Genomic DNA, 17,507 nt, shown 5'->3' with positions numbered 1-17,507 from the left:
CGTCTGTTTGCCTTTTGTTGATGCCACTGCTGGATGTGGATGCGGATGCCTCTGCCTGCCGACTGCTGCCAGTTGCTTCCGAATGATAAATTGTTGGCTCTCATTTATGCTATGACATTTGCTTCTTCCAAGTGGCATAGTTCCCTGGGGCTGCATGAGGTTCTCTGCTGCATTCAATTGCTTAGCTCTAATTAATACTCGAACTGGCAATAGTTCGAACCCCAACTAGCCTTTAATTAGTACGTGATTAGAGGGCCCTTCCAATGGGGGGTTGTGGCGAGCTGTGCGTGACCTTTGCGGCTTCCACTTGGGGACATGAAACTTATTGGCATGTTGGCCAAGGCCGTGCGGAGCTATATCGCTGCGTGGATTGCGTAGCCATTGCCACAGCGACCCAAGTGTCTTGGTTGAGCGACGATATGGCAGCTATTTCTTTTGCAGAAGGCACGTTACACGCGAATTGCCTCACCCTATATGGGACATTTGACTTGAGGTAGGTTCGAGATGTTTGATAGTATCGTATTGTATGTACATATTTATGTATGTATGTATAGAGGAAGTAGTAGGACAGTGAGGAAAGGAAAAGAATGCCTATTTCATGAGTAATTTAATGACAGTTACATCATCACCATTCTTCAGCTAAGCCGCATTGATATCATGTTGAATTTAGAAATGTTTTGGTCAAGCTGGTCACTTGTCTAGCTTTTTTGGCTGCCTTTCCACTAGTCCCATGACGCATCGTGCTCCAGCAAACACGGCTAAGATCCAATCAGGTAGAAATAAAAAATAATCAGAGTACCAATCGCTTGCAATGCATTTAGCCTAAAAGGCAGCAGCTGCTCCAAGGTATCCACAATGGAACCAACAGGATTGGGATCGGGTTCTGGAACAGGGACAGGATCGAGCTCCTCCAGCTCCAGCGGCATATTGCTGCAGCAACTTCCTACTCCAACTGGCCGGTTTAATAGTCCTCCCTATCCGGATGACATCATCTGCACAGAGGAACCGTACGAGAAGCACACGCTCAATCTCCGGGCGATTATGTCGAAGGTGCCGCTCTGGGAGAGCTGCTACCCTACTTTATGACCAAGGCGGCACGACTCTCCGCCTCTGACCCGGCGAGGTTCGTGGCCCTAAATGCTAAAAACCAAAGGAATCTTAGCCTGATGGACAAGTGCAAGCTGTTTGTGAAGCGCGTGCTGGAGGGCATCGGATTCTTTGGGATACTCGCTTGTGCAACAATTCCGAATCCCCTTTTCAATTTGGCCGGCCTGTGCTCACTTTCTAGTGCCATTCTGGACCTTCTTTGGGGCCACACTCTTCGGCAAGGCGGTATTTAAAATGCACATTCAATACATTTTCGTGGTCATCGCTTTTAAAGAGACGCTGATCTAGCAGGCCCTGGATCTGCTGGCCCTGTTGCCACACTTTCAGGAGTTTCCTGAAGAACCAAAAGGAACGTCTCCATCGCCAACATCGTGGCAGAGGTGGCCCCTTAAGGGGCAACCTGATATCAATCATACTTGTTGATAACGTTCTTCATTGGCATGGTTGGCTATTTTTTCGTCTACCCATTATAATCCTTGGCCCAGAGCTATCACAAACGGATAAACAAGAGACTTTTGACTAACTTGCCTTATTAATCATATATGTATGTTCAATAAATAATAATAAAGTTTCTCATGAAACCTAGATAAAACATTATCCGCAAGAACCCATTAAAGCTGTCCAATTTATAAATGAAAAACATGAATATCATAGCATACTGCTGCTTCGTCGGCTTCAATCAACAACCAATGTTAAATTTGTTTAATTTGTTTCTTTCAACGATTTTCTTGAGCTTAAGAAAATTCCAATATATTTTGCATGGCAGTGTCGAGTAAATGCCACAGTTTCCTATATTTTATTACCAACTTCAGGCTGGAGGCCCCTCCATAACTTTCCTTTTCCTTTTTCTTGTCGTTTCTTTTTTTTGCCTGGACACACTGCGTATACGTAATAATTCATTGGGCACACGACATGCAATAACTGCGCAATAATTGCAGGCAGCATGCAACTGCAGGCAGTGGTGCACCACCCCCTTGTGTCATGCCACAAAAAAAAAGGAGGGGTTGGTTGAACAACGTAAAACATTTAGTAGCGTGACACGGGTCAAGAATGTTGCAGCAACTTCAGCAGTAGAAGCAGCAGCAAGAAGGGCATTCCAGAAGAATTTGGGGTAAGTTTACAATTTTAACGCTTTGGAAATAAACAAAAGGCTGTCGCAACAACAAAAACAACAGCAGAAGCATTTACGAGTTTATTTCAAACGCCCGCAGCTCGACCCAAAAAAGTTTTCCGTATTCACCTTGAACTATAAAGCCAGAATGGATGTGAGAGCGGACCCGAGAGTGTAAGTCCATGTGTGTGCTTGTGTTGGTTTTGGGGCTGGTGTCAACGAAAACACGCACACAGAGGCAACATCAGCAACAATTACAACATGCAGCAAGGCACGGGGGCCAGGCGATGCCTGACTGACGCATGAAAATAAAAGTTGCACACTGCACAGCACACAACGAAATAATAAAACATGACCCAGACACATGGCAAAGTTGCGCCTAATTAAAAATGCCAAAAAGTCAGAGATTCTTCAGAAGCCGGCAGCGTGGAGAGAGAGGGGAGCTCAGACAAAAGCGGCAGGGGCACGAGGCAACAATAAAGCACACTCTCATGTCTGTGTGACATGAAAGCTTTTGAGCCGCTGTCAGCCTGTCTGGGCGGAAGGAGATGGGGAGGGTGAGTTATGTGTGGACCACCACCCTTGCCACGCAGCCAGGCGTTGCATGCAACTTGTCACATTGTTTGATTCACTGAATTATGCAAATGAGCTGGCCCAACCACGGACGCACTAGTTGCAGACACACGGCCAGAGATTGCTTATGCTGCCTAAATAGTAAGCAAACCAGCAGCAGCAGCAGCAGCAGCAGAGGCCAAAAATCTTGGCCAGTTAACAGGAAAACAACAAGTAAGAATGCGCAGTCGAAAGTGGCGACTGGAAGATATCCTCTAATATATATTTTAGTTGCCATCCAGAATCAGAATACTAAACACTATGAGAACGAAAGGAGAATAAATGAATCAAAGATTCAGTCTGTAAGTGTTGTCCATCGGAGCAAGGAACCACGAAGATCAAAGGCTTTTATCTTTTATACGTAGTTCCTGACACTATTTCCCACTGTATATTTTTCTTAGTACAATGTTGTAATAATTCTATACCCAATACTCTTTTGAGCCAACGAGCAGCAATGGGTATCAAAATAATCGGCCAGCAGCAGCAGCAGCAGTGAACTTTGAGTGACTGACTGACTTCACTAAGACTGCACTCTGACTGCAACTTTGCTGGAGCACGACACATGTGTACCCAAACCCAGAGCTCACATGTACTCACACAGTTATGTGTTTGTTCAGATTGTGCATGTGTGCTGTTTAATTGTCGTGGCTCGGAGCTTGTCGCCGGCAACTTCCGGCTTGAACGCCATGCCAAAGTTGCCGCCGGTCTGTGCACCCTTGACACCACTGCCATCAGCGTGCGTCCCCCCACTAACTGGCGTGTGAACTCGTTGGCGTTGCCATTGCCGTTGACTTTGCTGTGCTCCATATCCCGCCACCCCCGACTAAAAACCCCCCTCTCGCCACTGTGTGTCACATTTGCAAACTAAAATTTATTTAAATCTGTGCCATAATTGTTTTTTGTGCGCCTGTTGCGCGTCGTGTCGCCCTCGTTGACTTCTTCTTGGTTTGGTTGTTGGTGCTGCTGGTACCATTTGGTTGTTGTTTCATCGTTGTTTTGTTGCTTGTGTGCGCATAAAATTAGCTCAGTAAATTTATTGTTAGTCATTCGCATTCTTGGTGGATCTGTGCTGGTTGTCGCTTGTGTTTGGAGCCCCCGTTTAAATGTCACAAGTTGCCAACAATTTGTTTAATGTTGTCAGCAAGTCAACTTCCACGCGCCTCATTGGACATTCGTTTGCCCAAAAGCCACATAAAAGTTAGTTCGAGGCAAATAAATATTTGTACAAAAGGCCAAGAGCCTTTCGAGCCAATTTAGTTTGGGTTGGTAGAAACACAAAAAGAAAGTCCATCTTTGGGTGCCGAAGTAGTTGATACACTTGAAAATCGATTAGTGCTATTATCCATGAACAAGTTAAAAAAGCCAGCAATTAAATTGCATTAAATAATATTTATTGGTTTCATCATCATTCAACATAAGTATAAACGATATCGTAGTTAGTTAAAACGAAAACCTCTGCTGTCGAATCGAAACAAATGTGTTATTCAAATGTATTCCAAATGCACTACGTACGTAATTGATTTAGTAATTGATTCAAAATTGCGAATTATTTCCTGTTTTGTGGGTTGATTTTTGGGTGGATTAAAAGTTTGCAAATACAGGGAAAATCATATTTAAATACAGTTTATATCGAGTGCAGGTTTTGATGCCAAGGGTCTGCTTTGGGATTTGCAAATGGGATTTCGGTTTCGGTTTTGTTTTTGTGTGTTCGTTTTCGGTTTCGCATTATCGTTTTCGTTCTTGGTTGTGGCTTCCCCCTGGGCTCTCTAGAATTAATGCAATTTGCATAATAATACACAAGTACATAAATACATACATAAATACAATCGTAATCGTAGTACATAGTCAGTTTATAGGGTGTTCACCACACATACAATAATTTTAGTTTGTTTTTTTAAATGCAGCCGAAAACAGATTCATCTCCACGCATTCGCTGGATCTCAAAATGATTGTTTTTTTTTTATAATGTTTTCTGTTACTTGGTTATAATCGTACTCGTACATTTTTGCTATAATTAAAAAGTTTATTCATATGCATTGGTTTTTTTTTTTGGTTTTTTGGGTTTTTGTTTTGGTTTTTCGTTTACTACAATTGGCTATATAATTTTTCGTTTTGGTTGCAAGCATTTTTTATATTTATCATATTCGCTCATAAATATGTTAAAAACATTGATTCTTCCTCTCTGACCGTTTGGAGAATATTAAAAAAAGGTAGATTAAAAATAAATTAAGGATGAACTACATACGTCGTGTCGATCTGCTGTTTGCTGTTGCTGCCACTTAATTATGCCACTTATATACTTACATATTAAACATATTATATATTTATTTGTATATGCATGTGTAAGCTGTTGCTGAATCCTTCATACTCCTTCACGTATTGTTTTATATATTATTTATTCGTATGGAGTGTGTGTTGTGGTAAATTTCATTGCTCTACCGTAAATCGGTTGCAGCTAAGTTTTGCCCAAAATACAAATGTGATTTTGTGTGTCTTCGTGTGTGTGTTTGTGTGTTTGCGTGTGGGTGTGTGTATGGTGTCTTACTGAGACTCGGTTAAGATAGAAAAGCAAGTGCTACGTTTTGCCCTGGCAGGTGCTGACACAAATGATTATTTCGTTTCTTAACAAAGCAATGCCAATGCTGTTGCTGTAGCTGCTGCTCAAGGCATTGCCTTTGCCTTTACCTTAGCATCTTAGCATTCGGTTCTCTCACTATATATCTGGGAAGTAACACTAAGCGAACGCGTTATGAGTTCGGCTCCACACTAAGTACTACACAAACTACTCTTTGGCCACGCGTTTACTCTGAATCTGAACCTGAATCTTCGACACCGATTGGGATTGCCATGTGATTCCGATTCAGACTGCTACTGTCCGTCCGGTAGTCATTGTTCATGTACATATAAACTGCTTCAATGCTTCATTTTTCAAAAACTTATCACATAAATTTTTATATATTTTTTTTTTGTTTTCTTTGGGCGGAATTCTTAGCGTGTGTCGTGTTTTGGCTTGCGCGAAAGCAGAGTAGGACAGATGTGGGGGAGGGGCGGCCAATAATTGTATATTATCGTAGTATCTAATGCATCTTAACTTGTCTCAAAAGGCTAAAATAGACGGATTTGCTTGCGATAACGGAAGCTAGTAAAATGGCCGTTCAACCATCCGTAAAACGAAAAGGGAAAAATCGAGCTTTCTGGTGCTGCTGATTGGTTGAACAAATTGCTTGGGCGGATGTATGGATGCTGTGTATCTGTGTGTGTGTGTGTGTGTGTGTGTGTGTGTGTTTGGTGTGATGGCAGGGGGGGCTTAGTGGTGGTTACTACGATTTGCGTGCAATGCGCTTTCAACTATGCTACAGTTTTTCTTTGGTTTCGCTCCTTCCATGCACCTTCCTTGCGGTTTTCTCTTGCGCTTGTCCGATGATGGCTGAGCTGTAGTTTTTTCTTCATTTTACCCTGCGAGTGTGTGTGTGTGTGAGTATGTGGTGCGTAGTATATGTGTGAGTGGTTTTTCTGCTGTTTGCTATTACGTAGATTCTATTCAAAAACGCTTACTTGGCTACTGCACATTTATGTTTTGGTTTCGGTTTTTTTTGGGCTTGGGTTTTCTCTTTTCGTTTTCGCATTTGCTGTTGATTTTGCTTTTTTCTTACTTCCCTTTTCGGTTTGTTTGCTTTCATAATAGTAATAATAATAATATTAATTTTCCTTTATAACGCTGGCGGCCTAATGGCGCTTCGCTGATTGGCTGCGCCAGGGACCAGGGCTATCAATTTCCCCAGCCGGTTTCCATCCTCCAATTCGGGGTCGCTTAGAAGACCAGCATCTGATCGGCGCTGCCCTCCGCGCTGTCCTCGTCGTCGGCACCCTCATCCTCGTCATCGGAAGTCAGTGATGCGGCGTTATTAACCACGGACTCTATTCGGATTAGACATCAAATTAAAATTGGTGGGCGTTGTAAAAAAAAAGTTGCTTATTCATCGGTCATTTTGGTGTGCTAATGAAGAGGCAGTAAAGCTTTTCCAATTCCTCTATATATTAAACACTACCCCCCATATCTAACGGAGAGAAGCACATTCCCATTTTTAGCACACATATTCATGCGGTAGGCATGGCGTATGCTTGATATTAATAGTAAAACTCAATTATTGATCCCACATTCCACATGGGCCTGACTATCCCTGCCCTTGATAGCTTTAACAACTTAAGCTGACGGCTTGCCCAAGCACAGGATTCCGACTGGGAGATTCGTGTAAGTAGATTACGTATACGCAGTGGAGGGCGAGAAGTTTTCGTTGCTGATAGGCTGGCACTGGCACTGCGGCAAAGAACTGAGCTAAAGCCTGGCTTAAATGTTGCCATTTCAATGGAAGCTGTAAGCCAAGCGCTCAGGTGGCCAATCATTCGTGCGGTCTGCAGTTCAATCCATGAAACTAATCAAAGAAACGCTGATATATGTTTCTATTTTTTTTACTTTTATCCGCATTAATTGGCATTGGCATTGACTGCTTTACCCAATATTTCTGCATAACTGCCGGGGATTATTCTTAGCTATAAAACTTTATAAAGCTCAACTAGCTAACAAAAAGCCATTTTCGCTTGTACTTCATTCGATCCAGGTCGCTCCTACATTCGGGTAGATACATTGTGCTGCTAAAGGGAATATTTCTGAGTTCTGATCTCGGACATTTCATCAGCTACTAATTGCTTCTCCATTGAAACCTTAATGCAATTTTCCCAAATGCCCAAACATATTTTGCCTATCGTTCTTCCAATTCGAAAATTCTTTGGTTCTACTGAAGCTCTTGCCGTATGTCCTCGCTTCTTTGTTGGACAAACTCTGCTTGAGTGCCTAGCTCATTCTTTATAACCCTTATTATAACCCGTTCTCTGGGTCGATGGAATTGATGGAATCTGTCTGCTGGTTCCTTGCTTAAGCCATTGCTGCTGTACTGGCTAATTCCTTGAATCATTTCTGTTCCTGACTGTTCTAGCATTCAATTACTTCTGCCTCTGATCGCTCCTTCAGTGGAAAATTTGCAAAACTTGGTGGGCTTTTGTTATGCCCGTATTCCCAGACCGAATGTTTATGTTAAGTGCTTATAGCCAACCCAAACATGGTACTAGTAGCATGGAAATCCCCACCCATACTCACCGCAGTTGGGCTTGCCGCGTGTGCGGGTGTTGGCGAACTCCACTCCGTGCTTGTCCACGCACCAGCAGACCCCCACTGAATTGTGGCACTGGGTGGGCTTGTAGAATCCCTGGATGTCGCAGTCTGGGGCGTAGGCGCCTAATTAGTTTACGCCGGCAACAATAGGCATTTGGCGGCGAAGATGGCAGAGGCGGAGGCGGCGGCGAAGTGGGAGGAGGAGTAAAAGAGGTATGCCACATTTTAGTAAGTCAGTGTAATTGACAGGAGCTGAAGGGGGAAGGGGCAGTGGAGGAGAGTGAAAAGCGGCACAAGCAAAGTTGTTGTTAGAGTATTCTATTTTGATGTTTGTGGGTCGTGTGGCAGGATAGGCACAAAGAAAAAGAAAAAGAAAATTATATAGTTAAAGTTTAGAAAAAGCAAACGCAAAAGCATTGGGCACGGGGCATGGGGGGCATGTGGCAAGAGCGGGAGGGTTTTATAAAAGTTTTGTGTTGTTGTTAAAAGTGTTTAATTTGCTGGGCTTAAAAAAGTTGCGTGTGCCTAAGGGGTAGCGAAAGATGGGGAAGTGAAAGACAGAGATAGAGAGAGAGAGAGAGAGAGATAGAGAGAGCTAACAACAAAAGCAGAGCGCGAAAAAAGGTTACTTCTATTAACCGCTGGTGTTTCTATCTGTATCTGCATCTGTATCTGCATCTGTATCTGCATCTGTGAGTGTCTGTGTATGTGTGTATCTGTTTCTGTGTCTGTATCGGTAAGTGGCAAGTGTTTTTGTGGAAGTGTGTCAGGGTTTTCTATTTAGCTGTCAGGCGCTTAATTATAGTTTGAAAAGGGTTTTCCAACGAGTGTGTAAAGTAAGAGTAAGAGTAAATTGTGTGAAGCAAACAAAGCGCTCTGTGTGAAGAGGCAAGAGGCAAAGGGGGAGACAGAGATGGCATATAGCATGTGGCAAGTATAGAGAGAGAGAGAGAGAGAGAGAGACAGAGATAAGGAGCAGTAGTGTAAAGCTAACGAAAAACCAACTGAAACAGAATCACTCCACTTGCTACCCTTTAATTCTTTTCTTTTTTTGTTTTTGTTTTGCTCTTATTTTTTGGGTTTAGTTTTGCGTGGTTTTTAGGGGTTGTTTTTCTTGTTGTTGTTATTGTTGTTGTTGTTGTTGTTGGGGGTAAGAGGGGGGGATAAACGAAACCCAAAGACCCCCCGCACAACTCATACGAATACATAGAGAGAACATAGAAGTAGTTAGTGTTATGTAGCTAGAGAAATGTCCACCTGTACCTATCTCACCTGCAAAGTCGCCGGCGATTCTTCGTCGCACCGCAGCGCATGGGCGATCGGTCTTCTCGAAGCAGCGGCACCATTCCCGGGTATTGATCGAACTGTCCGTGTCCAGGTCGCAGGTGTCAATGAAGGGCTTGATGCAACGCTCGTTCTGGTCATGCTCCAGGTCATACATCTCCTGCAGCGACAGCTGCCCGTCGTTGTTCAGATCGAGATGGCCGAACATCCACTTGGCCTCCGTCTTGCAGGCGGGCGGGAAGTGTGCCTTGGACTTCTGGCTGTGCTGACGGCGCTTCTTGCTGTCGGCCATGATCACGGAGAACCAATCGAGCAGACGGTTGCCAATGGCAGTCAATTGCTGCGGCTTGCACTCGGCAGATTTCGAGGGATAGGCTGCCAAACGGTAAGGATACTTGAAATACTTTTGCTTGGAAATAAGGTTACACTGGCCTCACCATTCAAATTACTATTTTTGTTGAACTTTTGCTGCTGCTTCTCCACCACCTCGTTGTAGTTGCGCATCTTGTGCTTCTCCTCCTGGTACTTGGCATCCTGCCAACAGATATACGGAAAGGAAGTGTGTGAGTGAAAGACGTCCCCGTATCCAAAACCCGCGAACTCACCTTCTTGTAGGCCGTGTACTTCAGATACTTGTAGTGCTTGTTGTCGTACTTGATCTCCTCGGGCGTAAAGGTGTACTGCGCATTGATGTGGTTGTAGTGCCTGTTGTTATCCTCCTTGTCCTGCGGCGGGTAGAAACGCACACAAGTCAGATGATGTTTCCACCCCACACCCACACCCACACCCATACCAAAAACCAACTTACATTCATGATCGTGTTAAAGTCGTTGGTGTTGCCACCCATGATGTTGCCGCTATTCATCATGATGTTGTTGTTGCTGCTGTCCTTGTAGGCCTGCTGCTGCTGCTGTTGCTGCTGCTGCTCGAGGCTGATCTTCTTGTTGTACTTGTTGTAGCCGGCGATGCGCTGCAGCCGCTTGCCATCGACATTCTCTGGAAAATGAGGCAACGAGAAAATGGCAAATGGCAAATGGAAAATCGCAAAATGGTGGTCATAAAATCGCTTGGCTAGGCAAACTTTTCCCCGGCGTTGGCTGGCCGGCCAACTGTTCAGCCAGGCATCGTTTCTACTTTATGCATGTATTTTATTTTCGTGGCACAACAAGAGCTGGCAGTGCTCTCTCATCTGTGAAAAATTGAGAATTAACGTTGCCTCCTGGCTGACTCACCGAGTGGATGCCACTCGTTCCCATCTGCTCATAAGAGAGAGAGAGAGTGGAAGAGGCACAGCACAATGGGCGCCGGAACACAATGGGCGGCTACTTGTTCGACGGCCTATTAAATATTTAACAAGTGATATGCTCGGCGAAAATATTTAAGGCCAAAAGCCTTTGTTTGGTAATTGGAATTTTTAATTGCCAGACTTGAATAAATCGCGCGGATTGCCAGCGGCAGCGGAGGGTGCACCACCACATACCCGTACACTTTTTGTAGCATACCTTTGTGGGTAAATAACTCCCGTCAGAGCTGTGCTGGGGAACTGGCGGGCGGCCTAAGCCTGTCGCAAAATATGCATGCAATTTATTCTGTAGTCTGTCCACAGACAGAGAGGCCCATCCCCATACCCAGTCCCATTGCCAGTCGCAATCTGGCCGCTTGCCAGGTTCAGGACCAGGCTCAGGCTCAGGCTCATTATGCGGCCTGCCCCTGGAGTTCTCGGCTTGGGACTTGGCTGTGGTGTGGTGTGGTTTGGCTTGTATTGTATTTGTTTCGGAATTTCCAGTTCTTTTTTTGTGTGTGTTGCCGTTTGCTCGAAAGGACTTACCCTTGCAGGGACAGAATCCCTTGCAGGCGATCCGTATGGTTGTCGAATGTATGCAATTGTGATAATCCAATCTGCATAGTGATGAGTAGGTCCTGTTGTCGGCGCCACACAGGAACGTCGGCTTGGCCACAGGACACGGCTTGCAGTTGCTATACGGGAGCACACAAGGGGATGATAGATGCAAAGATAGAGCAGAGGTTGAGTTAGAGTTACAGTTCGGGCGAGAAGTCGGGAGAAATCAGAAAAGTAAAACTCAAGAGGGCGCAACAGCAACAAATAGATGACATGCAAAATTAATTTTTATGCAAATGAAGTCTGCGTTGGTTTTTTTTTCTCTCCAGCTTCCATTCTTATCCAGGACTCCCCAGGTAGGTTCAACGGGAGACCTGGCTGGCCCACACACCGTGGAAATATGTTGTTGCTGGCCAGATGAGAGGCAGGACACTCCGGCGGCAGCCATCTTTCTGCTTATACATTTATTTAAATATTTATTTAATATGCGCCGCACGCACGCTCAGGCAAACAGTCGAGCCATGAGATTGGTCAGGAGGTTGTACAGGACAGAGACATGGACAGGAACAGGAATACAGGTACAGGTACAGGTCGTTTCCTGCCTCAAACTTAATTTAATAATTTGTGCAAATATTTAAACTGCCAACAGACTTCAAGTGAGAGCGAAAAATGGATATAATTTAATTATATAATTTAGATAAATATACGAGTATTATACATGTCTATATCTGTGTGAATATGAATGGCCTAAAAGCCACCAGGACGAACAGAAGAGGACACATGCTATACGAGACTTCTAGATATACATATTAAATTAAATGTATGTTCTATCATTTTAGAGTTTAAATTTTTGTGCATGCAAAAGCCTCGTCAACGTTCCTGACGTTCATGATCCCTTGGATGCATTTATTGTTGCCACTCTTGAATTTAAACTGAAATATCATAATTGGACGCCAATCAATGCAGCAATGTATGTTTTATTCATTCTCTGTGTGGCCATTTGCAAGAAATAATTTACGCCACAGTAGCACTTTGCGGCACTCTTTTTTGACCCACATTAAAAGCCAACAAAAAAGATTAATTCAATTAATTGCTGGCACTACCAATGCTGACTGCTTCTGCTGTTGCTGTTGCTGTTGCTGCTACTGTTTCTGCTGTGGCTGTCCATTCATTAAAAAAGGCTTTAGGTTGAGGCTTTTATCAGTTTTTATTGCCCAGACCCACACACACACACACCTCTTTTTCCCCCACTATATACCGAAATATTTCATAATTTTACTCCGAAATATATTCAATGCTTTCCGTGTAATTTAGGGTATTTTACCCCGTTTTTTTGCAGGTTGTACGAGTACTCGTATGAAATGCATTTGGCATATATTTTTATTCCATACTCCACGGTCGGAACAATGAAAGGAAAATAACTTCATAATTGCTCCAATTTGGCGGTCATAATTAGAACATTGTATTGCTATATAAAATATTAATTAAAAGCTGCCATGTGAATCATGTGATATTCAACCAAAAAGAGCATTCAATAATTACCGCTCGGCAGCAATACAAATGGAAATCTTAATTTGTTAAATTTCTCATATGCAGCTATTTGTATTTGCTCTGCAGTCCAAATACTATACATTCTTTATGTAACAATAAATATTGCATTTATACTATTATTTAGGGACAAAGAAAATAGCCGACAAATTGAATAAATTGAAAGAAAAGTTGGATTTGAGCTTGTGGTTCGGTTGGGTAAACCTTTTGTTATTTTTTGTCCAACATTTTGCATGCAGTCGCCACTTAAGCTAGCCAATTTCGTTGCAGAGCCAAAGTAAACGAACCAATGGCCAAAACCAAATAAAAACGTATACCTACATATATATTTCTCTCTCTCTCTCTCTCTATCTGTTTGTGTGTGTATGGCTCACTTTTAATTAAAAATTCCCTCGCATGTTCTTTTGCACGCTTCCGCTTCGATTTTGTTTGCTTCGCTCTGACGGATTGTTTATATAAATTTAATGAAATTCTTAGGAGCAAGTAAATAGTAAGACGAATAAATTGTGCGATGAAACAAACGATGCCTCATCGTTTCGGCCACATTCAGTGACAGGAGCTCGCAGAGAGGCATCATCACACTGGGCTGCCAACTTGAATGGCCTGACCGCCACAGGAGCTGCGGTTGCTTTGCACAAATTGCCCATCAAATGGCCGGCCACATGCCGTTTCCTTGTGTCCCTATGAAAAATGTGTAAATTTTTACTCAAATATTTGCTTTCAATTTTGCCACACAGCCCAGCCCATGTCCCTCCTTCGACCCAATTGGGCTTTAGGGGGCGGGACTCCCTTTGAGCTGGCGATGCTGCTGCTGCTGCTGCTTCTGATGCTGGAGCCGACAGCTTCATGTGCATAGACCACAAAACAGCTCAGTGGTTTCGAATAACTGGCAGAGACAGGCAGCATGTGGCACACACGCACACATACACACACACACAGTGGAATATCTGTGCTGTGGCTGAGGTGAGAGATGAACTATGTGCCACTTGCCCCCGCTCCGAAACCCGCTCGATGGCATGGCATATTGTTACAGCAAACAATGCCCGCCTCACACATGAGTTATGACTGGATCGCATTCGGTGTCGCCTGCCCCTGCCTATGCCCCTGCCCGCCTTGCCTTTTGGTCTGCTCTATTAGAAGTGTCCCCGTTTTCGAGCAGGGAGTGACCCCTTTGCCAAAGCAAATCCTTTGTCTGACATGTGGATGGAAAGATGAGAGCTAGGGCAGGAGCAGCAGCAGGAGCAAAAGCTCCAGCTGCCTACTGCCTGTCAGGCACCGATGATGACTAGGAAATGTTGAATCAAACTATTGATTTTGCCCGCAGCGTTGGACGGGGGACGGGGGGTACACTCCGCAGACGGCATTCATATTTCATGCCATTGACATAGATACTCTAGCCGCACACCAATGTATGCATAAAAGGGAAATTTCCGTGAAAGCAGAATTGAAAAGAAAACTCGTGCACATAGAAAAAATGTCAAAAGCCATTGTTAATGTCAGCACTGGGACCCGGACTCGTGATTTGCCTATAGATTGATTTTTACACTCAGACAATCACACGCACGCCACTCCGGGGGGCACAGAAGGGGGCGTGGCTGTTTGGAAAATGGATTTAATTCAATTACTACCGCCTGTTGGGGGTTCCAGGACACACGCCAACAAAAGCCAGGAGTAGAAATTCATCGCTTCATTCCCTGAAATTTTTCCACAATTTGTATGCCCAAATTCCGAAAATGAATTTTCCATTCTATAAAACCCCATCAAAGGATGTATGAAAAAACTTTCGCTCGTGGTGCCACAGCGGCGGAGACCCCAACAAAAAAAGTAGCAAGCACCGGGCATGAAATTAAACTTTTTTTTTGAAACGAAAACAATTGATAAACAGGATGAACATCAAAAACAAGCCAAATATTTTGATAGCACTTTTGGGTCATGGATTATAAGAGGGGCTGGTTTCCTGTGGGGCGGCAGGGGAGAATCTGTCACAAAAGTTGGTCTTTGAATGGGTTTCTGCTGTTGCTGATGGCTCATGCTCGGGATGCATTTAAATTATACTTTGGATAGAAGAAAAAGGAGCTTGGAACCTAGTGAACTAACTATCCCGTATCTCATGGGTCAGGCACGTACTCCCTTGATTTTTCTTTGATTTCTACACAAAATTATGTGTATCTCTAGCTTCCCACGCCCCAAAGATTTCAGGCCAACATTTTCCCAACGGAAATCGATGTTTGAAAGTTGCCAACAACTTCCCATCGCTGTTTGGAAACATGGTAACCCTTTCCACTGTTTGGAGAGGTTCTCGGAAGCGAAACCAATCAGGCCTTGACACAGACTCGACTTTGACTTCATTCTCCTGGCTCTCCCACTGCCACACCTGCCGCAGGCATTACACCCTTTTCCGCCCCTAGCTAAGGCTCGAGTTGCTCTTTCTTTGAGTCTGAGGAAGTGTTCGCGTGTGGCTCCACAATTTGGGTTAGGGTCAAAGCGATAATACTGAACAAGTCAGACGATACGACGACGGCACGCGTCAAAGGGTAAAGGCCATAAAGCTGTCGTTGCGGCCCATTCAGGCAGAAGTATGCCAGCGCCAGCGAAAAAACCAGCAGCACAAACACAAACAGGCCAGGGCCCTGCAGGCCCAACCAAGACTGCGTGCTAAAAATTGTACCACTGTAAATTTATTGCGGAATTTTTATACACGATAAAACAATTTGTTATTAGCATGGCCACCAGGCAAATCCGCGATACGGGGAGCGGAGTACACGATACACGAGGCGAGACCCGTTTTTGATGTCAAAGGTGACCCTCAACCCTTTTGTTTGACGAGAATTTGCTTAATGAAATGTGAAATCCCATTGAAAAGCCAACGGATACGGATACGGATAGCTGGGTCCTCAGCTAAATAATACTGGAATACTCACTCCAATTCCTCATCATCGTCCTGCTGAATGGCGGATGGTGCTCCTGCTAGTGGAATCTGCTGCTGCTGCTGCTGTTGTTGTTGTTGTTGCTGCTGTTGCTGCTGCTGCTGCTGTGACTGCTGCTTATCGCCGCCGGCAATGTTGTTCTCGTAGAAGACATCATCCTCCTTGGATTCGTCGTCGTCGCCCAGGCTCAGGCTCTTATCCTCGTCGTCGCTCTCCTCGTTGGCCTGGACATTGGTCGGGGCATTGTTGCTGGTGCTGCTATCGCTGCTGTTGTCCTCATCATCATTGGTAAGGTCCTCGGCATCCTGGCTGTCCTGGTTATCCTGCTGATTGACGCGCCGCTTGGCCTCCTCCTCCAAGTACTTGGCCTTGGTGATTATCTCATCCCTGAAGAAGGTTGGATTGGGGGTGGGGTTTGGGGTTTGGGGTTAGCGTTGTTGGAAGTTTCAGTTTTCCTTTAATTAGGCCATCAAGCTTAACAACAGCCATAATGGCGGCCCCAGTCCGATCCCACTTACCGATTCTTGTGCAGCTCCTTCTTGGACACGCACACGGCGCTGTACTCGTCCTCCAGCAGGCAAATCTCACGCTTCTTGCAGTTCAGCGGTCGGCAAAGGTCACCTGCAGGCAGAGGAGTGTTTCAATTTAATTTATTAATTCTCTCCGTGCCATCCAGAGCAGGTCCCGAGCCCTGCAGCCGGCCATAACTGCGATAACACATTGCCGGCCATTTGTCCTTGGCTTTTCTGAAAACTTAATTGGCCGTAGCCACCGCCCCCAGGCAGGACCCAATGGTGTGTGGAGCACCAGGACTCTGGTTTACTTACTTGAGGGATCATGTATCCAGCGCTTGTGTTCGCCCAAATTCTTGTTCTGCGAGTTTTTGTTAATCTGTGAATATACAGCAAGAGAGAATGGGAGAGTGAGTGAGACAGAGAGATAAAGGAGAGAATAAAAAACAACCATAAATTGCTTGTGAAATATTTTCTAGTTTAATTTTGTTATTTAAATGCATAAAAAATGCAAAACTCACATAAGCCAAACTGACGTCTGTCAGAAATTCGCACACATTCAGGGACTACACACCCATATATCAACCATACAGAACCCATTCAGACGCAGTGAGGTGTATATCATGCTCGCACACCCGGCGTATGCGTAATGGCAGTCCATATACCAACCAGCACCAGGACTCGGCCCGAGGACAATGTGTAGCATTTGCATTGCCAGTGTGGGTGTCGAAGGGGGAAGGCGAATGAATGAAAGTAGAAAAGCAAACACTGCTATTCCATAGCAGAGTGAGAGAGGAGGGGGGGAGCTGGAGTCATGTTCATATGTAGGTGTTTCTAATGATGATCAATAGTTTATCTGTTGTGGCAGCAAATGGAGCTGAAAGTGGGTCTATACAGATAGATACCAAATCGGGGGGCCTTAAGACTTTCACTGCATAAATTTAAGATTGGGTTTCGGTTCTGTTTTTGGGTTTACCTGGAGACATCTTATTCTAGAGTATCCGAGTATTGTCTGCTTTATATATCCTTCAACAAGCAGAGATAATTCATAATTTTTGTTTATTTATTGCAGTCTTACCATCTTCCAAATGTTGCATACGAATGGAACTAATGATGCGAGTAATATAATCGAGTCACCAAAAAACATTGCACTTTATTTTGCAGAAGCTACTACTATATGTACTCTCATTTTATATGTAGAGCAAACTCTGCGAGAACATATGCAAATCTGATTGTGAACAAAATATATGGCATACGCTTGCGTTGCTTAGTTATGCGACACTCTGCGCTCTCTGCGGAGGAGATTTATTTTAATTTAATTCAATTCAGCACACAGCTTAAACACAAACACTACAGTATATACATATACATATACAAATATGTATGGTACGAGTAT

General features: G+C 44.2%; 1 protein-coding gene and 1 pseudogene across 2 annotated transcripts in view; one reads left to right on the top strand and one right to left on the bottom strand.

Moving 5' to 3' along the window:
• The first annotated feature begins 855 nt into the window (after window positions 1-855).
• On the top strand, window positions 856-1,643 carry LOC111065629 (annotated as a pseudogene).
• Window positions 1,644-4,202: 2,559 nt separating this feature from the next.
• The window catches only part of LOC111065467 (proteoglycan Cow), a 40,257-nt gene continuing 26,952 nt past the window's right edge, over window positions 4,203-17,507 (bottom strand). Inside the window, exons 2-11 of one of the 2 annotated variants that reach the window (XM_022353666.2) lie at window positions 16,427-16,490; window positions 16,118-16,220; window positions 15,594-15,986; window positions 11,113-11,261; window positions 10,093-10,280; window positions 9,890-10,009; window positions 9,722-9,818; window positions 9,264-9,659; window positions 7,986-8,123; window positions 4,203-6,748 (exon numbers count right to left, since the gene is read on the bottom strand). In XM_022353666.2, the coding sequence (XP_022209358.2) occupies window positions 6,642-6,748; window positions 7,986-8,123; window positions 9,264-9,659; window positions 9,722-9,818; window positions 9,890-10,009; window positions 10,093-10,280; window positions 11,113-11,261; window positions 15,594-15,986; window positions 16,118-16,220; window positions 16,427-16,490 (1,755 nt within the window). In that variant the 3' untranslated portion in view covers window positions 4,203-6,641. The remainder of the gene's footprint in view (window positions 6,749-7,985; window positions 8,124-9,263; window positions 9,660-9,721; window positions 9,819-9,889; window positions 10,010-10,092; window positions 10,281-11,112; window positions 11,262-15,593; window positions 15,987-16,117; window positions 16,221-16,426; window positions 16,491-17,507) is intronic. The other variant, XM_022353667.2, reaches the window with a different exon arrangement.

The sequence above is a fragment of the Drosophila obscura genome, unplaced genomic scaffold (assembly GCF_018151105.1).
Source record: "Drosophila obscura isolate BZ-5 IFL unplaced genomic scaffold, ASM1815110v1 contig_192, whole genome shotgun sequence".
NCBI classification, from domain to species: Eukaryota; Metazoa; Arthropoda; class Insecta; order Diptera; family Drosophilidae; genus Drosophila; species Drosophila obscura.
This window is presented reverse-complemented; position numbering and strand designations above follow the sequence as displayed.